Source organism: Lepidochelys olivacea, assembly GCF_965140295.1.
Source record: "Lepidochelys olivacea isolate rLepOli2 genome assembly, chromosome: 3".
In the NCBI taxonomy this organism is placed as follows: domain Eukaryota; kingdom Metazoa; phylum Chordata; order Testudines; family Cheloniidae; genus Lepidochelys; species Lepidochelys olivacea.
In genome coordinates, this window is record NC_140413.1 from 50,732,960 (window position 1) to 50,758,772 (window position 25,813).

The following is a 25,813-nucleotide window of genomic DNA, read 5'->3' on the forward strand; positions in this document are numbered from 1 at the left end:
CTAAATAAAATATTCTAAAAATTTATTCCGTTCTGCATCCGTTTGTTCAGTTTCCAACTCATAATGTTTCATGGCAACAAAGTATCGAATAAAGGTATCACCCAGTGCTTCCCTAAGGCACAAATCTTCCTCAAGTGCAGCAAGAGCATCTTCTAGTTTCAGAGGGATTGCTGCAAATTTCAACTGAGCAGTGTTCTGGTTCTCTTCTGACACATCCTGGAAGTTAAGTTTTCTCTTTACTCCATCCAGGCCTGCCGCAATAGTAGCAGCAAGCACCAGATAGGGGTTTGCTGTAGCTGAACCTAGCTTGTTGTCTATCTGAGCACCTTTTGCACCATGACATTTAATGTTAAAGGCACAGCTATTATCATTAAATGCCCATTTTGCAGTCACAAATTCTTTTGATTCCTTACCATATTTGGAATAGCGTTTACGGCAGCTGACCGTAGGAGCCATCAGGCAGCTGAGAGCTTTGGAATGTACCAAGAGCCCTGCCAGCCAATTCTTTCCAACATCGGTAAGTGCCTGAACCCCCCAGTCAACAGAAAACAAATTCTTTTGGCCACTGAAATCCCACAGACTATGTGACAGAATCCCCGAATTGTAGAACCCGTTCTCTGTGAAAAAACTTGCAATGTAGTTGTACTTTTTTGCCACTTCTTTAGTGCCTGTTCTGAAGGTGAAGGCAGTGTCAGCGGCACCTATGCCAAACTCTGGATGAAAAGAGATCTCCATCTGTCCAGGCCAAGTGGAAGAAGAGAAGCTCTCAATGTTGGCACCAGCGTGATACATTCCTTCAATGAGTTCCTGAATGAAAGACTGGTCATAACTATTGAGTATGCTTGCTGTAGGAAAAGATATTGTCTTTGAATTTACAATCTCAGCAATGCCATAAATGCAAAATTCATAGGTGAAGGCAGAGCGCAATGACAATCCATTGTCCTGAAGTTGTCTCAGCTGTTGTTTGGCAATGTGCCTGGGTGAGGTCAATAGAGGGGTTCCCAGTATAGTGAAGGAATCACATATCACTCTAGCAGTTTGTTCAGTCCATGGTAGAACTCTAAATGTTGATAAATCCGGGCTCAGGAGTATGTCACAATTAAAATTGGTTGCACTTATGTGGTCCACTTCACTGTCCTTAGGATTCAGGGTCAGTTCGAGGTATCCTCTGGGCATGGACACACCATAGATTGCCTTTTCCTAAACAAGGGGAGAGTAATGGATTACTGAGTCTTTGACAGCTGAACTTTAGTAATATTTTACATATATAATATAATATGCCCAAATCTTAAGTAAAGATTTCAGCATTTGCCCATAGGACCTTTCTCCTCAAAGAATCAAAAAGTGCTCCAGAAACTATAGATTGTGTGTTGAGCACCATTATCATGTAGCTACCTCTGTAGGGTGGCAACCAGCTGGTGCATAAGTGTAAGGAGGGAAAGTGTTGAGCAACGTTGTATGCAAATCTCTGCTATGTTTAAAAAATAATAATAATAATCATTAATAATGTCTGTGCAGAACTGACAGGACTTCGGGCCCCATTCTCCACTGTTTTACCCTTTATCTAGTCATTTACACCTGGGCAAAGCAAGTGCAAAACTGGATGTCAAAGGCTGGCGCAAGAGAATTTTCCGAACATAATACTGGCATTTTACATCCACTTTGCACAGATGTAAATGACCACACAAGGCAGTGGAGAATCTGGGGCTGGGTTCCCTTGAAACCCCATTACACTCACTTTGTCTACCTTCGGTGACAAACAACTGCACCAGCTCTGCCAGGATGTGAACTTGTTACAGGGAATATGGACTTTTCACACCTGAAGCTTAGATTTATACTTAGCTGACTTTGTTTCAGTAAAAAATAGGAAACAGCCTCAAGACGTTAAATAATTCTAACACCTCAGTGCCTTCTTTAAACATCATTCAGACAGCTGGATCAACGAATTGCTACTTCATTTGCATAGGTCACTCCTATTGACATGCATGGGGACAATGCATAAATCAAGTGCAGACAAGACTGATATGGGAATTATAATAACTGTATCTTTGATGAAGAACCCCCTGAAGGTATCTCAGAGCCAGATCTTCAGCTGGTGCAAACTGGTATAGTTCCACTGGAATTATACCAAGTTACATCATCTGAAAATCTAGCTTAATATTGTGCTACAGTTCTATGTTGTGGAAACCCATGCAAGGCCAATACAAATATATTTTTGTGAACCTGTTCTTTTATTTATATATGTATATGTCTATAGAGAGAGAGAAAGCAGAAGAACAAGTGAGCCTTTTTAGCAGTGTGGAAGCCAGAGAAAGTTTTTATACAGTTTGCCTGTGGGAAGGCCACAGATAGTCTGGACTGAAACTAACCCTAAATTTTTAGTGAATCGTCTCCACTGCCCTGAGAAAGGATCACTATCTAGGTGGATTGACTGACTGGAATGGAACTGCTGAGATTTCAAGACTAAAGTGAATGATACAACACTTTCTCCTCTGAAGTGGACAGAAGTTTCTTAACTTTTCCCTTTACCAAATATTAAAATTAGCTTTGATTGTAAGCAAATAATTCTTACCAAAATTACTGATTCAAGGTAGGTAAGGTAATATCTTTTATTGGACCTGGGGACTCTGTTACTGGAAGGTACAAGTCTTCAAACTACATAGAGCTCTTCTATTTCAAACTATATACATTGAGAACTATATTTTTCCTTTCTTTTTGATAGCTAGATAATGTTACCACAGTAGTCACAAAATTCCCTATATAGTACCTATACTATGTGGGGGGAGGAATAGCTCAGTGGCTTGAGCATTGGCCTGCTAAACCCAGGGTTGTGAGCTCAATCCTTGAGGGGGCCATTTAGGGATTGGGGCAAAAATTGGGGATTGGTCCTGCTTTGAGCAGGGGGTTGGACTAGATGACCTCTGAGGTCCCTTCCAACCCTGATATTCTATGATTCTATGTTATCCCATCACCTGTACGAAGCAATATGGTGATCACCATGGTAAGGTTATCTAGTTATCAAAGGCAACACTGAAAAATTGTTGAGGGTGACCACTTTACAGCCCCATTCATAAAAAGCTACATGATTTCTCTTGAAATATAAAAGTTTTTTCTGTTTTTAAAATGCTTGAGGATATACATGGAGGTCAGTGAATAATGTGAGTGCAACAGATAACTTTGAATAAGCTGAGATGGGCACCTGTATTGTGAGTTAATGATTGAAAAAGATGGTGCTACTACCCACCGCCTTTCAAAAGCATTACACTAACTGAAAAAAGTTTATTTCTAATAACATCAAATGACATCAAGAGTAAATTGCATCTAAGTGCTAGAGTTAAAAGGTTGCAGCAAAACCTAAACGCAAAATAATGAGAAAATGGTGTTAGCATCAAAAGATGCTTGAAATAAAAGCATTAAATTTTCTGCCACGTTGATTTCTTTTTTGTGATTGTGCAGTAGAATGTGAAATATTCACAGTAATATGAGAGTGGAAATACAGCCTTAATCACCCACGTTAAGGATCAGAGGGAAAAAAGGTTAAAGATCAGGATATATATGCATGCTATCAAGAGCTTCATAATTTGACTCTTATTTGACTCTTATTTCCTCTATCAGTATAGGAAATATTACTAAGCAATCATGCAACCCTATAATATTTTCTTATATGATGTGATTGTTGAAAAGAGAATACTTCATAACTGAAATGATTTTCATCTAATCATTTTTGTTTGTTTTGATATTTTCTCTTGGGTCTTGTCTTGCAATCTATTCGTGTCAAGTAAAACAGAATCTTTATAACTGTGGTAAATGTGAAAAGATAATTCCGTGGAGGGAGATTATTGGATGTGGAAAGTACTGAAATTACCATCTTAATTAGATTTGTATTTCTGCAGGGCAGAGAAATGATGCTTCAGGGTAATGAGAAAAGCCCAAATCCTTGGGAAGTACTAATTGGGATGGGGGGAGGGGAGGAATGTTTGATTTGTTGCCGGTTTAAATTGGTGCACAAATTATGAGGAAATGTATCACAGCAATAAGGGCAGGGCCATGAGACCTGATAAGAGTATGAGAGGCAGAAAAACTTACATGAAAAAAACGAGAAGGAATGCTCTTGGATCTTGACACTCCATGCAGGTCAGTTGCTTCAAATCTAACAAACTGAATATTGTCTCTGTCCATCTGTTGTTTAATGTGTTCAATAAGCGAGACCAGGCGAAGGGAAAATTGACTTCCAGGGTTGTTTACGTCAGGCTCTCTGCTGTGATCTTTAAAATAAAAAGCAGTGTTCATGTCAGACAAACTTAATAATGCTGTCATTACAAGCTGTTTCACTAAAAAGCATTAGAAGGACAAAATGTGATATAATAATAGGATTGGCCTGGAGTCTCCAGGAATTAATTAAAGATTATGTCATGTGATTAAATCTCCAGGAATATGTCCAACCAAAACTGACAACGCTTGATAGAAACTTGACTTTTTTTCTTTCAACTATGAATTACCTACTGGGAAAACAAATGGGAAGAAGGTTTGCCACTTGCGAACATTTTGGAAGAGGACAGTCTAGATAATGATGTATACTTTTGTCCTGGAGAACCAGTACAATGACTGTTATTTTCTGCAAGTGTTTTATAAATCCACTTACACGGTCTCTGTGCATAGTCCGATAGTCATGGGGGGAGCATGTGCTGCAGTAGAGAACTTCTAAGTGTGGAGCCTATTAATCTAATGAGGGAGATTTTCAATGGCACAAAGGACAGACAGATACCTAACTCCCAATGAAAGTCAATGGAAGTTAGGTGCTTTACTTCCACTTGTGACCTTGAAAATCACCTACCTGTTGCCCTCCCCACCCCAACAATCATGCATAGGTCTGGAATTGTAGAGAGAAGACCCCAGTTGTCTTCTAACCCCTTCCAAATACAGCAGGATTCTGAGTGGCCTGTAATCTCTCCCTCCACAGAGAGAAGGACTGTGAAGGCATGCTCTCTAGATTTGCCACCTCTCCCTGGAGATAGTACTGGGCCTCATTCTCCTCTGTTACACTTGCTCTGTGCCTTTGTAACCCTATCGAAATTAATGGTGTTATACTCATGAATAACTGGTGGAGCAGAGAATCAAGGCTAGCAGCTTACTCTGACAGACGTCCTGATCCCTGCCAACTGGCTTCCAATTCCACTCTCTAAGTTTTATTTATTACTATTATTATTATTCTGTATTTAATTAGACTCTATAAACTGTGAACTTCATTTGGAATTAAAGTGTAACTGAGAACAGAATTTGATGCTAAGACTTCAGTAGTGTTAGAAAATAGTGTTCCTTGTCCATAGGAGAGATTTTTTGAAAGTCCAACATCCTCATAGGGAGATAGAGATGGCAGCAGCCATCATGACCACAGGCTGCTCCGAGCGCTCAGATATCAGTGGATCAACCTTTGGTCAGTTTCTGACTGGAAAGCAGCAAGTATCATTATTATTTGTATTACCACAGGGCCAGGAGCCCTCATGAGGGACTAGAACCCGACTGTGCTAGGTGCTATATTACCAGACATAATGGGGGCATGTGGTGCGTAAAATTAAGAGGGAGGTGATATGTTTTATTGGGGTATTGTGGGAGAAAGGCAACCAAAAACATAGGCAGGTGGTTAAACCAAAATAAAATGGTAGAAAAAAATAAAATAATAAGAATGAAGGGAAGGAAAAATAGTAATAAATATGTTCCATCTTTTTCCCCTCATGCTGTCTTCGTGTTTTTTGTGTATTTCAACTGTAAGCTCTTCAAGAAGGTGACTTATCATTTCTCTGACTTTTAGGAATTGTAGGGAATAAGAATACTGTAGTATCTGTTTAATTAATTTGTGACTTCTCTAACGTTGGTCAGCATGTTCGACTACTTAGGAGCTGCCAGAACCTCACTTGAACAGAAGTGTGTATATGTAGGAAGGCTTTCATGTTGTGTATCTTCAGTAAAGAGTTAATCGGACCCCACATGTCATAAATATAAAGGGAAGGGTAACCACCTTTTTGTATACAGTGCTATAAAATCCCTCCTGGCCAGAGGCAAAGTCCTTTCACCTGTAAAGGGTTAAGAAGCTCAGGTAACCTGTCTGGCACCTGACCCAAAATGACCAAGGAAGGGACAAGATACTTTCAAATCTGGAGGGCGAGGAAAGGCTTTTGTCTGTCTGTGTGATACCTTTGCTGGGAACAGATCAAGGATGCAAGCCCTCCAACTGCTGTAAAGTTAGTAAGTAATCTAGCTAGAAAATGCATTGCGTTTTCTTTGTTTTGGCTTGTGAAATTCTCTGTGCTGGAGGAAATGTGTATTCCTGTTTTTGTGTCTTTTTCTAACTTAAGGTTTTACCTAGAGGGATTCTCTATGTTTGAATCTGACTGCCTGTAAGATTATCTTCCATTCTGATCTTACAGAATTGTTCTCTTATCTTTTTGTTGTTGTTGTTGTTGTTCTAATAAAGTTCTGATTTTTAAGAATCTGATTGGGTTTTTTGGGTCTTAAAAATCCAAGGGGTTTGTGCTCATCTTGTTTATTCTCAAGCCTCCCCAGGAAAGGGGGTGTAAGGGTTTGGGGGGATATTTTGGGGAAATAGGAACTCCAGGTGGTCCTTTTCCTGTTCTTTGTCTAAATCACTTGGTGGTGGCAGCATACTGTTCAAGGACAAGGCAAAATTTGTGCCTTGGGAAAGTTTTTAACCTAAGCTGGTAAGAATAAGCTTAGGGGGTCTTTCATGCAGGTCCCCACATCTGTACCTTAGAGTTCAGAGTGGGGAGGGAACCCTGACACCACATTTCTGGTTCCTTTGTACAATGTTTGTTGTGTAAAGAGCAAAAGTCACAAACAGGTACCTAGAACATTTTTGGATTCTTGATAAATAATAAAATAATTATGGAGAGGCAGTGCTCTCTCCATAGTTAAGGTCACAACCAGTTTCCATTATAAACCTATTTTATTATCCTATAAATTTGCCTTGGAACCTAGATTTTTACTGAAAATTACTAGGTTTGACTTCTGTGTGAGCATCAGCACGCACCATGTGTTTATTATCATTACTTCATATTGCGTGGTTGTAACTTAAAAAGAACATAAGAGTCCTTCTATATATGACAGCTAAAACATTCTCCTTTATCTCAAGTGGTAGAAACCCGTTTGTTTTTTTGTTTTTTGGTGTGTGGGAGTTTGTTGTTTTTTTGTTTTGTTTTTGTGGCTGTAGGAACAGGGCTCTAGCTCTGGCTCTATAGCTGTGCTTTTATTCCTCAGACATGGTAGGTTCTCACTAGTTAGGGTTCAAATCATAGTTCTCTTAAAAGGCTGTTTTTCCCATTTTTATGAACTAAAAAAAATCCTCTTTCTCTCATATTTTTCAGGTAAACTTTAACTGACAATTAGAATATTTTCTGAATTTTTGGTTTAAACTCTGTAAACACTTTTTGAGATTCAGATTTTAAAATAGCTTCTGTCTGAAATCTTGTATGTCACACATAATAAACACTTGTCAAGTATAACTATGTGTGTAGTTCATCACAATGCAATACACTTAACTTTGATCCAAAATAAATATTATTCTTTCTTCTGTAATCCCAAAATATAAACACAACACAAAACCAGTCTGAAAAAGAAACAGATATACTGTACGTACACTGACATATAAAACAGCTTTAAATGCAAAGCCTCATACATATGTAATTTTACCATAAATCAACACTTAGACGCTTTTCCAATTGAATATAACATAATGGAGCTCAAAAACAAGACCTAAAAGTTCTTCACCAACAATATATATTGTTTACTGATAATTATATGTAACTGAAGTTTCCCATTGACTTAAGTGGGTTTGGATCAAACCTCATATGATCAGTTTAACTTTTATTATGTCCTTTAACTATTCATTTTCTTTTTTTGAATTGCTTGGATATTGTAAATTATATGATACGTAAGAACATTGTTATTGTTTAGCCATCTTAATTGGATTTTAAATTGAAGGACTTTTTTGTTTTTGAATAATTAATAAATAATGAATAACAATAATTCTCCTTCTCCCAAAGCATATTATCTTTCTGTGTATTTTGTAAAGGAACATGTACAATTTTCACTATTCGCTATATGTAAGAAATAATGGGCATCATTTCAGTAGGCCTAGTTTGACATCAGTAACTTGCCTCATTTCTTAGTGGGCATGACTGGGAAGGTGAATGGAAGGTTAAGTTGTAAATAGGGGCTTACTAAGCAGTATGCTGGAGTCAGGATGTCTGTACTAGCTAAGATAAACAGGAACACCCGGATGCTAGGGAGAACACACTGATGCTAGGGATAATGCACAAGATAAACCTGGAATGTAAAGAGCCAATCCTGAAACATGTGATGCAATGTATATTAAATGCAATATAATGTGTAAACATATATAAAGGAAGAGGTTTTCTGTGTAAGTTTGGATGTGTGGTATGTCCTATACTCACCCACGATGCTTGAGCCTGATCAACTCAGTATAGCTTTGCTGTATGCCAAATAAAGGAACCTGAGTGATAAAATCTGGAGTCGAACTCAGTTTTTCAGTTCCCAATTCAGTTTCCAATTCAAATCTATTTTGTAAAATCTATTTATGTAAATATATATGCAAATTATTCATGCCTATCATGTTCTTGGCAAATTATCAAGAAATATAATAATTAAATTAAAGGAACTTTGGATTTCCCTTTTAGATTTGATTCCTTAAAAAAGCAAATGAGTCACATTGGGCAATTTTTATGAAGCAAAACCACATTTTTTCACGTTTATAATAAAACAGTAGCATATAGAAAAGCATTCACTACTTAGTTTTTCCTTAGTCCTTGCTCAGGCAAAACTCCATCTCCTACTGAAGAGAAAACAGAGTAGGGACTTTGCAATTTGGCCTATTAAATATGCAACCCCAGCCCCCCTGCTATTGGCTTTGAATCACTACAAAATATTTCTAAGAAAATTCTACTGCCTAATCTGTTAACATCAAGAAAGACTTGCCTATCTTATCCAAATCATTAGTATTGGACATCAAGTAGGATGAAAGGATTTGAACGTATCAGTTGCTCATGTGCCTAGAGTTGGTGTTGGATTTGGTTTTTTCAGTGATCAGGAAGCACCTTGCCAGAAGACAATGCCCACATCCAGTGCCAGTGAGTCATTCTCTGGTTGTTCAAAGGAATTTCTATCCCATGATTGCTAATCGAACCACATAACATCTAAGTGAACAATTTATTAGCTCTTAAGTAGTTAAGTGCTGGACAAATGAACAGAACAGAAGGACCACTTTACTACCTGTTGCATAGGAATATAGCAAGGATAAAGAAAGCTGACCTAACAAATGTACTGATACTGAAAACTCTGTTGGGTCATATGGTATCATGAAAATCTGATATAAAATTAAGGACCTTTTTTCTTTACATGACCTGAAGTAGAAATATAGCTTTAGGGGAAATAAAAATAAACCATAGACCACACAGGAATTGTCATACCACTTCAGATTAGTGATTCGTCTAGTCCAGTATCCTGTCTCTGACAGTGGCCAGTACCAGATGCTTCAAAGGAAGGTGTGAAAAATCTGCATGGAGGGAAATTTTCTTCCTAATACCTGTTACTTAGAGGTTGTCTTATGGTCTGAAGCATGATGGTTAATATCCCTTCCAAACTTTTGGGGGGTTTGTTTTACTTTTACTTTTTAAACCTTAGTAATCTAAATCTGGATGTTCTTATTATCCATATGAAAGTTAAATCCTGCTAAACTCTTGGCCACAATTATATCCAGTGACAATGGATTCCACAAACGAATTGTGCTTTGTGTGGGGGCAAAAAGAGTAAGTGTGCATTCTATGAAAAAAGAGTATTTTCTTTTTAGTTTTAAATTTGTTGCCTCACTTTCATTAAATGTCTCTTCTCATTGTAGGTAGGGTAGATTGAGTGCTTCTATTCAAACTTCTCTATACCAGTCATTATTTTGTACACCTTTATCCCCTTGTTCCCTCTCTGAAGTAAACAGTTTCCCTGGCTTTTGAATCTCTCTTCAAATGAGACTTTTTTCCTGCCATTAATTATTCTTATTTCCATTCTCTGAACTCCTCTTTTCTACTATAGTCCTTTAAAATAGGGTTACCAAACAGGACCCAGATTGCAACTGAAGTAGTGTTATTGATTTGTGTAATGACTGCACCCAGTTTAAATTTCTGTTTTTTTTTTATGAGAATGGCTTTTTGATTAAATGGGAGTTTGTACAAAAATTTTCAGAGTTTTGATTGTTGAAAGCAAAACAAAAATGGTTTGAGGTTTTCAGTTTTGCAACAAATAATTTGCACTGCTCTGACACCTTGATGGGTTCTAAATTAACAACAAAATTCAGGAAAAAGTCTGAACCTCATTGTGAACAGTGCAGTGAAAATCTCTGTTCCATGTGCAGCAGCAGTCAAAAATGAAAACAAAATATTAGGTGACAAAGAACGAACATATTGAAAATATTAAGTCATTATTAGAATGTATCAGCAAAAAATTCCCTGCCTCTCTCTAGCCCCCCACCCCCATGGAAGGTGATACTATCATGGAGAACCAAGAGAGTATAGCATAGTACCATATAGTGAACAAGAAGGAAGATAAGGTCTTGATTAGAGTTTTTGCTGTCTAAACTGAAAAACAGGCTCAAACCTTACAGATAGTGTGAAGGAAGAAATGTCAGAATTTGTATGCGGCCTGAACAGGAGGGACAAGGAGAAGAGCCTAAGTAACAAGGAGTATAATGGTTTTCTCAACAAAGAGGAGCTGAGTTTTGACCATGTAAGTTAAAGATGACAACAAGATATTGAGGAAGAGATGTCAGAGAAACAGGCTAAGATATAGATTGGTTGAAGGGAGACATGTTAGCGATCCAACAGTAGGATTTCTAAATCATCAACAGAGGGAAGACATGTGAACAGATCAGATGACACAGGATGGAGAGAGAAGAAGAGTAGGCCAAGAACATAGTCCTGAGGAACCCCCACAGTAAGAAGGAGATACGCTAACGTAATGGCAAGAGAGCTAGGTCATATAAAGTCTCCGGAACAACCTCTCTGTGGCTGCCCAAGCATGCATGGCAGAACCATTATTATCAGTGCTTTTCAAGCTGTATATGAATGCAGGGCTGAGCAGGACTTTCGTAACCAACAGCAAGCTCCAGCTTTAATTGAAGTCAATGGCATAACTCCTTAACATCAACTGGAGTAAGTCCTAGATGCTGAATACTTTTCATACTTCAATCCTTAATTTAAATACTAGATAGGGTTTGTGAGTGATTTGTTACTTAGTTTCATACATAGTAATAAATGACTTAATATAAGGTAATTTACTAAGGGAGAAAAAACACTTGCAGAACTGACAGACTCCATACTTTAATAATTCATGTATTCAGTCATCCATTTTACATAATGTTCATTGAAATGAGAACTTAGCAGAGGAACTTTTAGTAAATTTAAGCATTTTTTAATTTCTTAGGCTACTATTTTTAGGCATTTTACATAATTGTCTGAAGGGCTCAATCCTCCTTTCCTTGTGCACCCCAAATTCCCACTGAAGTAAGTGGGTTTTTAAGAATGCATGGAATTGATCTGAAGAATAGCACTCTGTTCCTTTAAGAATGTCCCAAACTGCTAACAATTGGGTACTGGTCACACACACAGTACCACATTCTCATTGGCGTGTCTGTAAAGGCACAGTATGGTCAAGAAACCTGGTCCTGTTAATTGGGACCTGTGCACTAACTGCCCAGTTCTACAGATCCAGTTCCACAGTCTGCAATCATGCAAAATATCACTGACTTGAATGAGATTTTGGCCTCACTGAGGACTATGTGGGAAGTTTGGTATATAGGGCTAAAGCCTGCTCCTAGCACACTACCCACCTAAAACAGGCTGCATGGTGACCAGAAGGATGGGATTCTCTCTCAAGCTGTCATACCTCTCAACAGCACCATTTTCAGGGGACTGGCCTGTTTTGGCCCACCTGTCCTGGTTGAAGTTGAACTTTTCCAACATTTAGTGGCACCAACAGCTGTATACACATTACAAACTGTGCACACCGTTGGCAGGAGCAGAGCTAGGGAGGGCAGAGGCTTCAGCAGCTCCTGGGCATGCTTACTGACTACAGCGGAGCTCAGGGATAGTGAGTGACACAGCATCTGGGAAGGCCAGGCTGCAAAGTGGGGCCCTAGTGTGGCACAGATTTGATGGGTGAGGTGCTGAGGCCATCGGCTGCAGCAGGTCAGTGACCAGTTGTGTCCTGCTTTAGCCACTTGAAATGTTGATATGTGTGTATCTGAGATCAATGGGAGTGTTGCTCAAATAAAGATTGAAAAAGTGAGTAAGGACTTCCATAAGTTGTCATTATTAATAAACATTTTAAAGTGAGACAAGTGAAAGGAAGTGGTCATATTACATTCCAGACTGCTATTGCCTATGGACTGGTTTTATATTGTATACACTAAATAAATTTCATCTCTTCAGTGTCAGAGGCCTCTCTTTCTACCTATCTCCCTAGCGTCTCTGAAAAGCCTAGGAGGCTTTTGATTACTAATGTCTAGCTTGGAGTGAACTCTATTTGCATAAGTGCATGCTGTTATCATATATAAGTGCTTATGCAAATGCATAAACTTATGTAAATAAAAATGTTTGCATAATTACCAGCACTTGACACCTTCCATGTTTCTACGGTGATGCACTGTTTTCAAGAAGCTGTAGTTTCAGATCTGGTCTAACTGACAATACCCAAGGAATAATTTCTCTAGCTGGCTGAAACATCTTGCTTCATTTTCTAGGTCAAAGTATTTTTTCCATATAATTGACTGTGAATTTGAGCACTCTTCTGTTGTCTCAGTTCTGATTTTTTTTCTGTGCGGTGGGGGGAAGGGGGGTCGATGATGAATGTGTGCAGGACAATAACTGTGAGGGGGAGAAATACAGTGGCTGGCTGTATTATGCAATTTGCAAAAATCTTTAAGGGAAGGATGAGTAGACTAGTTATTTTTAGAGGGTTATTAGGGCTTGGCTACCACTTGCAAGTTAGAGCACATTAAAGCAGCCCCGGGCGCCCTAACTCCTGAGGTGTCCACACTGGCAAGGCACGTAGAGCGCCTGGACTCTGCAGCTGGAGCGCTCCTGGTAATCCACCTCCACGAGAAGCATAAAGCTTGCTGCGCCCCGGCTGAAACGCCCTGGCGTCAGTGTGGACGAGGTGTTGCATTACTGCACTGTGACTGGCCTCCAGAAACATCCCATAATCCCCTGAAGTCAAGTGGCCACTCTTCTCATTGTTTTGAAATCGTCTGCAGGCATGCAGATATCCCCTTTCAAAGCTCCGTTTCTGACAGCTGGCATGCTTATCTGCTCCAGGACAAAGCAAACCATTAGTGTAGAATGCTGCTGTTGTGAGTGTGTGTGTGGGCAGAGGGGGTCTGCTGTTGTCTGAACTTACAAGACAGCATGCTGACACACTCTCTGCCCCCCAAATCACACTGTCTCTCCTCCCACATACACACAACACACTCCCTGTCACACTCCACCCCCCGCCATTTGAAAAGCATGCTGCAGCCACTTGCACACTGGGGTAGCTACCACAATGCACTGCTCTTTGTGATGTTGCAAGAGCTGCTAATGTGGCCACGCCAGTGCGCATGCAGCTGCCACTGTAAACACATGGCAGCGTTTTCCTTGCTGCGGTCTCCGAAGGCTTGTTTAACTCCCAGCGCTCTACAAGTGCAAGTGTAGCCAAGCCCTTAGTGAAGTGACTAGTGTGGATGTAGCTCATTCCTCTCTACTGAATGGAATAAGAATTTTGATTGCCGAAGGAGGTTCTCCTTTATTCAAGTGATAGAACCCTCTGCTTTTAGAACAGTAAGATCTGAGTTCTATCCTTGCTCTTGTCATGAAGTTCTGAAGTGTGTTGTGTCCAGCATAGTAACAAATCAGTTCCTAGAAGGCAATGGATATGTTATAGTATTTAAATTATGTAACGTGTTTGACTCCACATTAAAAAATTAGAGGTGGATAGAAGACACAATTTGGTTCCATATCTAGATTTTGGCACCCCAAACTTTGGGAAGGTTTTGGAAGAAAGCTTTTGATTTGACCCACTTGAAGTATATGAAGCATTTGCAAAATATGGATTTGAATAAGGGTTTGCATTTCAAGACAACCCTCCTCCCCCTCTAATTTGTGTTCATTTCTGAGGTTTTGGCTCAGGCTGTTAGCTAAATAAAATCAAAATGAATAATAATTTAATTATAAAATAAAACATTTTGGGATAAATCTAATACTCTTTAAACTAACAATGCTCCTGCTGGTGCCAGTAGGATATTGGTTAGGAACTGTGTAAAGCCTGCAGGATTTAGTCCGTTATGAATACATTGTGAGAGTAGGTCAACTGCAATATTTTGGATTTCGTTTAACTTTTTCTGGTATTGTAAAACTTTTCTCCCTTAATTTAAGCTGCAGTTTTTCAGTGAAAATAAAATTTCAAACTACATATTTCTAACTAAATGAAAACCATTGTTATGCTTATGTTTTAAGTAAGTCTTACCCTATCTCTGGGACAGCAGTATCAGTGCAAATGTACAAAAAATATGCAGGAACTTCGAACTTCTGCTTCACCAAAGGCAAATGAAACCTGGGTTCACAAGAATTCTGAATTGTGTTTTTAAATCCAGGTGAGTTCTACATTTGGCAAAACAAGCTCTCCCTTTCCTTATAGCTTCCTTACATAGGTTTTGAACTATAATCCGCATAATGGTCAATGATGCAGCTGAGACAAGGTGGGTGAGGTAATATGTTTTATTGGACAAGCTTTCAGTCTTACATAGAGTTGTTCTTCAGACCTGATCTGCGTAAGCTCAAAAGCTTGTCTCTCTCTGACCAACAGAAGTTGGTCCAAGATAAGATATTACCTCCCACACCTTGTTTATCTAATATCCTGGGACCAATGCACCTACAACAACATTGCATACAATGATGCAGTTGGAGTTTAAAACAGCACATATTTATGAAGCAAAAAGGACTATGGAATGCTGAAGAAATTATTCCTATTCTCATTTTGCAATTTAGGAATTGGCTTTATGAACTAAGGGGGAAATAGTGGCAATCTGAAGGATTTGGTAATGAATTCCACTGGCCTTTCATTAATGCAAATATGTAAAATAATCTAGAAGGGAAAGAGGAAATAGTCTATGCAGAAAAAATCAGCTTGGCTGTCTACTGATCTCATACATTAAACATGATCACAGTGAAAGCTGGCCGCAATATGTATTTTCATTGTTCTATACTTCTGAAGCATCCTCTCTTTAAAAGATTACCTTTTAGGATTTAGTTCACTCAATTAAGAATAGCAGCACACAAGTATTTATGCATCCACATGTCCTGCTCAAAACTTAACTTGGGTGATTACAAAAATTCTTCCTGTGGCTTGAATTGTTTGGCATCTGCAAACTTGCCTGTTTGTCAGAGCATCTTTAGCAAATCCTCTACACCTCAGAAAGCAGATTTTTTAAGATGTTAGGTAGCTTTACAATGAGTCACATGATACTAAATCATGGATCTAGTTATATCAACTATTGGCAAGGGTAATAATGTTTTCTAACATGGTTAAAAGTATATCATAGATGGAAATTATTTGCCCTGTCTTATAAGCTAGTAAAGCGATCTGAGTATCATCCTCCTACATTCATATTAGCCTGTGACCTAACAGTGCCCACTAACAATATCGTTTGTGCTGTTGACCACTTCCCAGCATAACAACTAACCTGCTCAAACTCATTATAGCTAATAATAACTTTCCGTTTACTGATCCTGCTAGCCCAGTAGTTTAATTTTTATTACTTCAAAGAAACCACAGTCTGTTAGTAGCAATTAATTGGCTTTACAAACACACTTTCCAAATTGTCTTATTGAACAGCATGAAGATATGTGTATGCTTTCTGTTTAATTTGCTTTTCTTACACTATTCTTCCTATTAGATGTTTTGGCATTCCAGTCCTCTTAGGACTAATAATTGAAAACATCATCCCTACATGGAAGCAATTTTCACTGCTGGAAATATTAACAAAAAGGAAATTTCAAGAAACTCAGAAGATTTCAAGGCTTTCCAGTGACTAGCAGACCTATGGAAAATGTTGCCTATGTTCAGTGTAAATGAGAAAATATTTCAATTTTTAGTGAACAAGACATGACCACTTGTGCATAGCAGTTTATGGCAGGCAGTCAGGCTTTGTAAGCACCTTGCTATAGAAGAAGCAGGCTGGAAGTACTGTAAAACTTTTGATCAAGTCCAGTCACATGTACAATAACTGCTATTGCCAATTGTCTAACATGAATGCTGACAAGAGATTTAGGGTTTTTCTAAACAATTTAACTGCGTTCTTGAGTGGTACAGTAGGTGATAGTTTAACGTCTTACCAGTCTGGTCAGGAGAAGGGTTGAATTTAATTCCTGGCATGCTGCCTGTGTTTTTAGAAGCTGGTGGTTGCCTCCTACTGGGATGCTCCATGTTGCTGCCTTCTGATTGTTGCTGATCAGACCCAGCAGAGCTGTGAACCAAGAGGGGCTTGTTTGGCAGCCCTGCTACATAATTGTCTATACAGTGGAGCTTTCGATTCTCCCCTCCAAAATTAAGAGAAAAAGACTCAAAGGATCTACCCTGTTTGTCAACTGCTTTTTCATTGGGTTTTTGCAGATGTATATGAGAAGAAGTTCTGCTCTGCTTGCCAGTGTATTTGGCCCTGTTACCAAGCAGAGGACTGCTTCTGAGTAGGTTTTTCAGCTCTTGCAATGTTTGTTTGGAAACTCGAGACCCCAGCATGAAAGATGCTTCAGTGCTTTTTTCCTGGATTGCTAAATTATTACCTTTATTCTCTTTCTCTGTTGCATCCTCCTCTTCATCTTCTGTTCCCCCACATTTGTCCTCATTACTTGCTGTCTCTGTCACTCCAGATTTATCTTCTGTGCTTGCTATATCTGAACCCCCAGATTTTTCTTCTTTGCTTTCAGGCTCCATTCCCAAAGGCTGATTCCCTTTGCTTGATGTCTGTATTCCCTCAGGTGTCTCCACCTCTCTTTCTACCACTCTTCTCCCACCTTCATCATCTTTGTGGACTTCTGTTTTCCTCAATATGTTGTCTTTCACAGTGACTTCTATAGGGAAGCTCCCATTTCCGCCCCCCTTTTCATCTTGTGTGTTAGGGAAATTAGATGGTTTTTGAAGGGATGGACTTGCAGGTAGTTCTACATGACCAGTTGCTCTTTGCAGATAAGAATGATCTGGGGTGTTTGTAGGGCGGGAGATCTCCATTTTCTCACATTCTAATGGGAGAATGTATTTTGCAGTGACTTTGACTCCTCTTGTCCTTTTTAAACCACATATACTGCCGCCATCATCTTCATCATTGTCATTTCCAACTGTGTTCTGTAATCATCAACAAAATATACAGCCAAATAATATGCATGAATGAAACAAGGGTAGAGTAACACAAGACAGGAAGTAACACCAACAGCTGCATTTTATTATCACATGGGACTTCTGTTATTTCTTGCTGAAAAGGAGTTCTATGGGGGAAATTACCTATAATTTCCGTATAATTTTCATATAATTCAGCTTCTCTGAAGATATCCTCTTGAAGGATTCTTATTTTGAGGTTTTAGCTCCTTTAGAGCAAGACTGGTTCAGATCCCTATTCTTCAGGTATTTTGACCATTGAGGGCAGGTTTAACAGGGTACAGTGCAAGCTGGATTCTCTGCTGCCTAGTATGTGCCACCCCTTGCCAAGCATAAATGTCCTTTAAATGTGAACAAAATGTGTTTTTAATACAGCCAAATGCTAAATTAATACATCTAGGAACAATGAATGCAGACCATAACTACAGAATGGGGAACTGTATCTGGGAAAGAATTGACTTTGAAAAGGATTTAGGAGTCAAACCGGACAAGTAACTGAACATGAGCTCCCGGTGTGATGCTGTGGCAAATGGGCAAATGTGATCCCTGGGTATGTATATTCAGGGGAGTAGAGAGGTGATTTTACCTCTGTATATGGCATTGGTGATTTCAATTTGGGAATACTGTACAATTCTGGTGTCCTCATTTTAAAAAGGATGTGGAAAAACTGGAGTGGATTCAGAAAAGAGCCCCCCAAATTATTTGAGGGCTGGAGAAAATACCTTGCAGTGACAGACTTAAAAAACTCAACCTGTTTAGTTTATTGAAAAGAAGATTGAAAAGTGACTAGATTAGTGTGTGAGTAACTGCAAAGGGAGAAAATACCACATTTAAAGGGCTCTTTAATCTGGTTGAGAAAAGCATAACAAGAACCAGTGGCTTGAAGCTAAAGCCAGACAAATTCAAATTGGAAATAAGGCATATATTTTTAAGGGTGACCAACCACTGGAACAAACTACCAAGGGAAGTGACCCATCTCTTGATGTCTTCAAATCAGGAGTGGGTGCCCTTCTGGAGAATATGCCTTAGCCAAATACAAGTTATGATACTGGGCTCAATACAGAGGTAATTAGGTGCAATTTAATAACCTGTGACATATAGGAGGTCAGACTAGATGAAATAACAGTCCCTTCTGGCCTTAAATTCTATGAAATCTATGTTCTGTTCAGTTTCTCCTACTTAGCACAGGCAAATCACCCAGAATGAAACACAAATTTGAAATGATCAAAAATGTGCCTCAGGGAAAGACAAAAAAAGGTGTGAGAGAAAAGCCTCATGAAAAGTAACCTTATCAACGGGAGGAGTGAGAATCCTGCAAGATGATAACTTCAAAGAAACAGAATTACCAGGCATATAATTTTCCCTTCTCTAAAGATGCCATCTGGGGAGCAAGAAACTTTAGGGATGTCCTAGCAGCAAATGAGGGTAAAGCCGCAACGAGCAGTAATAACAAAGTTAAAGCCAACAGTTCAAACAGCTAGCTTGCTTTTTTTTAAATAGCATTAACAATATATAGAGGATTTTACAGATGCAGCACCACACATGACATTCAAGTCTGCAGAAATACATAGCATTCAGTGGGGGGGGAAGCCGGCTGGAAATTAGGAACATCCCAAAATAAAACTACACTATTATAACAAACAACAACAAATATGACACAATAGCAACTTTTACTTTAAATGTATATATGGGACTAAATGACTTAGCCAAGGTCTCCTTGGTTTGCTTGAATCAGCCTTGAATGTATAGATAAAAAGCTACTGGGAAATCATTAAATGTTCTGAGTTTGAGTTTTATCAATATACTGAAGACATTCAGATCTATGCCATCAAACTCTCCAAATTTATATTCTGCACTTTCATTGTTTTCTGTGGTGTCTGAAAGAAATAGGGGGCTGGACGAAAGCAAATTGGATACTAGTCTAGATAAGACAAACAAGTTGTTTATTGGCAGATGGAAACATTTAGAACAATAGACAGTGGTGTCTGTAGCTCATATTGTCAGTAACATTTGCCTATCTTCTGCCAACATGATTAATGGCTTGCTTTTATCTAGGATCCCTCACTACTCTTTGATTAGCAATGATGGCCCATTGTACCTTTGTCCAGCACTGTCTGGCCAAGAGGTGTGACTTGTCCTCTCCTAAAACAGACCTCATAATAGTCTTTCAAACCTCTCTCCTCCTCACTTTAGACTACCATAGTGTGCTCTATTTAGTACGACCTATAAATGCCACCCTGAAGCTTCTGCTACTATAGTATACAGCTGGCTGTCAACCTTCTAAGTAGGACAAGCCACTAGAAGCACATAACACCTGTGCTCAGATCTCTACACTGGCTTCCTTATGATGTCCAGGTGCAATTCAAAGTCTTTAGTGGGAGCATTCAGCACAGAAGTTTTGCTTACCTGAATTTTCATTTAAAATATACTGTTCTCCTTTAATGCATCTGTCTGTCAAAAAGTTACTATATTTTTTGCTCGTTTCACCCCCAGTAATAAACAGGCCCAGTTCTTAGAGCTGTGCCAACATTGCAGCTGCTGGAAACAAGGAAGCAAACTAAAAAGCCACATACATTTAAACTTCCCCATTAGCGATAGAGGAAATTGACTGGGGAATATGAGGGATGATGTTTGCCAAATGGGAAAAGGCACAAAATCAATAGAAAATAGAAAGATGTTTTCCAACTTTCTAAGGGGATTCTACGAATAGAAAAATTTTCTTTGAAACAAAAAAGAGAAAAGAGATCAAGCTAAGAAATGTTCTTGACATGACTGTATTTTTAAAGAATTTACTGAAACGTTAGACCCTCTTTCCCTGGCAGAGCCTGACATCATAAAAATATAATCTTTTCTAAGTGATTTCTTTGTTTAACTCAGCCTTTAAAATTCCTTTGTTTTCTGAATAATTTGAAACCGTTAACTTATTCATAACAACATCTGTATTTCTCTTCTGTGCTTCCTAATACAGTCCTATACTGTTCAAGGCTGTCCGTTTCAAAAAACTTTAATCTACTCTTGGATATTCAGCTGAAGCAGAATTCAATTCTAGCATGATGTCCACAGTACTGATCTCTGAAAAGTATATAAATTGAATGTAACTATGGTAGTGATGACAGGTTTCAGAGTAACAGCCGTGTTAGTCTGTATTCGCAAAAAGAAAAGGAGTACTTGTGGCACCTTAGAGACTAACCAATTTATTTGAGCATGAGCTTTCGTGAGCCACAGCTCACTTCATAGTGATGCTGACAGCAATCAGGAGATCTGACCATGTACTTTCAGTTCTGTATGACAACACATTTGTGTTTGCTAGACATAATAGGATCACTTCAGATCAAATATACAATATGAGAAAACCATCCATCCACAGTAATGCATTCTAAACATTTTCATAAACACAAGTTATAATCCGTACTGCAAGGAATAACCCCTTCCAATTAATAGATATGAGGGAAATTGCTGGCTACATATATTTCTACTAACAGAAAGGTCCCAGTGCAAGATCTAAGATCTTACAGATCTGGGGACTGTGTCAAGGATTTTTATTCCATAAAAGAAACTGGGACCTTGGGACAGATATTTACCACTCTTTGAAGGGAAACTGTACCCATTTCCTTCAAAGTGGCACACCTTTTTTTAAAAAAAAACACCCCACTCACAGGGTGAAATTTTCTATGATGCTGAGAACACAAGACCTAGCACTATTCAGGTCTCTAACATGAGGCTCCAGGGGTACCTTCTCTTGTCCCTTTGCACTGGGATGAATGTCACCCCCTATGAATAAACTCAAAGATATATGTATATCTATCTATACATAAAATATGGAAGTTCATTTGGAAAGATTTTTAAACTTTAGATTTCTGCTATGAAATAAATGGACCTATTTTTCTTTCCATGTCCTAATGCAGCATTCTCTCATATTAAACATTGAAATGTTCATTTGTATTTATGAGAGGGCTAGGGCTATGAGAGAGTTTAGCTGTCCAGGGAAAAGCTATACTCCTTCTACATGAGACCAAATTCCAGACCAGGTCATGTCTACCCTAAAGATTGGCCCCAATTACAGCTTTTGGTATAGCTGCACCTCTGCAACCCCTAGTGAATAGTTGATATTGACACTGGTGGCACTTACTCCAGTTTCAAGCAGGGATAACCTTCATCAGTGTGAACAGGACCTTTGCCCATCTACACTATAGGTTTCCTCCAGTGCAATTATTCTATTGGCTGGATACCAATGGCTGCAATCAAGGCTAAATCCTCAATGCAAATCCCCAATTGCTACCCTCAAATAGGTATATTGCAGCATATTTGTAGGGTAGCATCTGAATATCTAGCATTCTCCTGTGCTGCCTTTCATTGCTCTTGTTGCAGGAACATATAGGAAGTGGTGATGAGTGCAGAAAGTGTCATCAAATACAATTTTTGACATTAGAGCATGTGAAATTGCCACCTCTACCCTGGGCAGTCCAATTGCATGCCAGTTCTAGTATACTATCAAGCTCCAACAACTGACACACACTTTATGCTATGCAGTAAGGTAAGGCACTTAAATTGGAAGAAAAGTTTCTTAATCAATGTAGGTTATTCTTTAAACATTATAAAAGCTCTGAAATGGGGATTAACTGTACTATAATATACAGCACTGCAAAAAAGGCAATCCACAAACTGCATCCATCAGTCTGAAAACATTTGGAAGTGAACAGTATTGCCTTTTGGGGCGGGAATGGGGGGGAGACACCAACTGCTGAGAATTGTATTGTGTTAGGCAGGTGAAAATTCAAGTAAATTCTTGAACTTTTGCCCTAAGAAACATCTACAGCAGTTTAATAATATGTCTGCAATTTTATACAAGACAGATTTAATGGCTGGGACGAAGGAAGCTTGTATTTTTCTCCTGCTTTCCGTTTGCTTTGTGACCTGATGTAAGTCTCTTAGTCAACCATAGGATTTATATAAAATTCCATCAAAATGCATTGGCAAATATATATATATGAGCTTCTACTGTGGCATTTGAGAGGAAGAAGGTGGGGAGGGAAAATAAAGTAGTTTAAGAAGATTCCCCAGCAGTTATGGATGAACAATTGTAAAAGGGTCCTTGTTATAAACATAAAGGGAAGGGTAACCACCTTTCTGTGTACAGTGCTATAAAATCCTTCCTGGCCAGAGGCAAAATCCTTTTACCTGTAAAGGGTTAAGAAGCTCAGGTAACCTGTCTGGCACCTGACCCAAAATGACCAAGGAGGGGACAAGATACTTTCAAATTTGGAGGGTGGGGGGAAGGCTTTTGTCTGTCTGTTTGTGTGATACCTTTGCCGGGAACAGATCAAGGATGCAAGCCCTTCAACTCCTGTAAAGTTAGTAAGAAATCTAGCTAGAAAATGCATTACGTTTTTCTTTGTTTTGGCTTGTCAATTCACTGTGCTGGAGGGAATGTGTATTCCTGTTTTTATGTCTTTTTGTAACTTAAGGTTTTGCCTAGAGGGATTCTCTATGTTTTGAATCTGACTGCCTGTAAGATTATCTTCCATTCTGATCTTACAGAGTTGTTCTCTTATCTTTTTTGTTGTTGTTGTTGTTCTAATAAAGTTCTGATCTTTCGAAATCTGATTGGGTTTTTGGGTCTTAAAAATCCAAGGGGTTTGTGCTCATCTTGTTTATCTCAAGCCTCCCCAGGAAAAGGGGTGTAAGGGCTTGGGGGATATTTTGGGGAAACAGGAACTCCAAATGGTCCTTTCCCTGTTCTTTGCCTAAAACACTTGGTGGTGGCAGTGTTTTACATAATCCAAGGGCAAGGACTTTGTGCCTTGGGGAAGTTTTAACCTAAGCTGGTAGAAATAAGCTTAGGCGGTCTTTCATGCATGTCCCCACATCTGCACCCTAGAGTTCAGAGTGGGGAAGAAACCCTGACAGTCCTGTATCATGGTGAAAGGGGAGAGTGGCAAAGGTGTAGCTCTAGCAGGAATTACCGTATGTCTAATTAACTGGGGTAATATAATTCACCTTCTACTGTACTATCCACAACAACAACAAAAAAGATGCAAACCCACCACTAGCATACACTTAGTCAAATGCATTTTTGACCAACTCCAGTTTGTCTCAGTCACTCTTGGTCCCTCTTTTCTTCCATATAATGAAATTGGGATCTGATGGGGGATCCAGACTTCTGTCGTGACCACCCCAGTCAGGAAAGAGTTAAATAGCTCTGCTGGGCATCATCAGCCCCAGCCTGGTGCAGCTGTAAGGCCTGTCAAATGTGGAGAGGAACATCTCCTTAAAAGGGAGGATCCAACCCCAGTGGAGGGTGGCATTCAGAGGGAAGCAGAGCTAGAACTCCTTGGCCTCACAGAGCAGGGGCTAATTACCCATATAGTTGCTGAAGAGCTGCTGCCACCTGGACCCTCTTGAGAGGTGGAGAGACCACTTTTGCTTTGCTTTGTTTTTCATTAGAGCCCAGGACGCCCAGCCTGAGCCTCTCAGACACTCGGGGGGTTAGAACCCAGCCCCCTTCACAGAGACGATTTACCTTTGTGCTCTTCAAGGAACAGTGGGATGAACCCAGACTGTGGGCTGCAGGATTATTTTGTTTGCCTTTTCTTTTATTTCAGACTGCAGTCATACCCATGAGGGGGGAAACACATCCCTAAGACTTGCAGCTGAAAGATTGCACTCGAACTCAGTGCCACAGTGACACCTAGAGCCAGAGAGGGTCACTGGGGATGAGAGGGAGGCCACCCTCATACCAAGGGGATGCACTAGTGGTACCACCTTGGACACCAGGACTGTTACTTTACTTCATGTGGAAAGGCCTGGCAATTAATGTAATTCACATCTTCAGTTCGTTTATTTTCACGTACCTCATTGCCATAGTCTTACTCCCATACTAAGGCTTCGCATTAAACATGCAATTATCAGATTAGCTTCTGAAGGCTTTTAATTCTGAAACTGCTCCCATGCAGCAGGCTTGTCCTTGCAAAGCTGGTAGCAGTGCACGATTTCTTGCAAGCACTTCCATTTGTATATTGCCACCTACACCATGAGGAAAGTGCTCTGTGGCGGTATTAGTTCCAAATGAAGGACCCAATCCTGCCTTACCAGTGGTTTTTACACCAGTATAATGTCGTTGTGGTACAGTTACTTCCAACTTACACTGGTGTAAGTGAGAGCCAAACCAGGCTCCAAGTCTAGCATCAATATCTGGTTCACCCTCTGTTTGGAAAACAGGGGGATGGACTTAATGATCTAATAGTTCTTTCTATCTAACTTCTGTGACTCATTTAATATATGGGCACAGAGAAAGTCAGTGACTCAGACAAGGTGCATCTCTGGCAATATTGAGTATCTGATAAGAGTCCAGCAGCCATGGGAAGGCTGGATCCACCATGACATCCAAGCCACTTTAACTGTTTCTCAATATCTTACTGAAACGCAACTTTTTTCACATTTTCTTAATAAGACTTCCTATAATCTATTCAAAATAACATGTAATATATATATTACTCCCCTGAAAGCACATACTGCAGTTCCTGGGTCAGATTCTGCTTTCAAATACACCAGTATAAATCCTGAGCGACTCCACTGATGTCAACAGAAGTGCTCCAGATTATCACGAATGTAACTCAGGTCAGTTCTTGGCCCAGGACATGTAGTAACTCCATGACATCAGTGGTGTCACTCTGGATTTACACGTGTAAATGGGATAAGAATTTGGCCCTCTGATTCAGGGGCTTCTGATAAAGAATGGAAGATGTCAGATGCTAGAATAAACAGACTGAATTTCAAAAAGCAAGTTTGGGGGGGGTTATTGCCTGGTACTAGAGACTCTGTTCCCTCTCCCTGTGTCTCTCTGACCCACTGTTAACTCAGAACACAACGTGTCCCTTGTGTATAGATCAAAAGCTCTGCACTAAAAATAGGATGAGATGTTGTTCCACTCACAGCCAGAAAATAACCAGAAATAAGAAAATATTTTGTATTGACAGGTCTGTGTGGAAACCATTCACAATCAATGTCTTACCTGATGAGTGAGCTCTTCCTCCTTGTCCATCTCCAGCACATTCTGGTTCAAGTCACCATGAGAAATGGTAACTGCCTTGTAATAAAATTGCACTCAGTATTTATAGGTGCAGCTACAATAAAGGTTAGTTTGAACAGAATTTCTATAAGGTTCTTTTCCCAGAAATCCAGGGCAGATGATGAAAGATAAAAAGCAAACCCTCATGTGTCATGGCAATTTTCTGGAATAGTGTTAAAGTAGTAAACTGACAAATGCACATTTCTAGCTGACTGCCTGAAAACAAAAGAGAACTGAGCATAAAACTGTTTTGCTCAACTT

The 25,813-nt window shown here is 39.3% G+C and overlaps 1 protein-coding gene across 1 annotated transcript; it reads right to left on the bottom strand.

Annotated features, from left to right (window-relative positions):
- On the bottom strand, positions 1 to 25,525 carry LGSN (lengsin, lens protein with glutamine synthetase domain; the record flags this gene model as incomplete). Its single annotated transcript, XM_084624915.1, has 4 exons — positions 1 to 1,200; positions 4,087 to 4,331; positions 16,449 to 17,454; positions 25,496 to 25,525. The coding sequence occupies 4 exons, from the start codon at positions 25,523 to 25,525 to the stop codon at positions 1 to 3; spliced, it is 2,481 nt and encodes an 826-aa protein (XP_084481041.1).
- Positions 25,526 to 25,813: the final 288 nt, after the last annotated feature.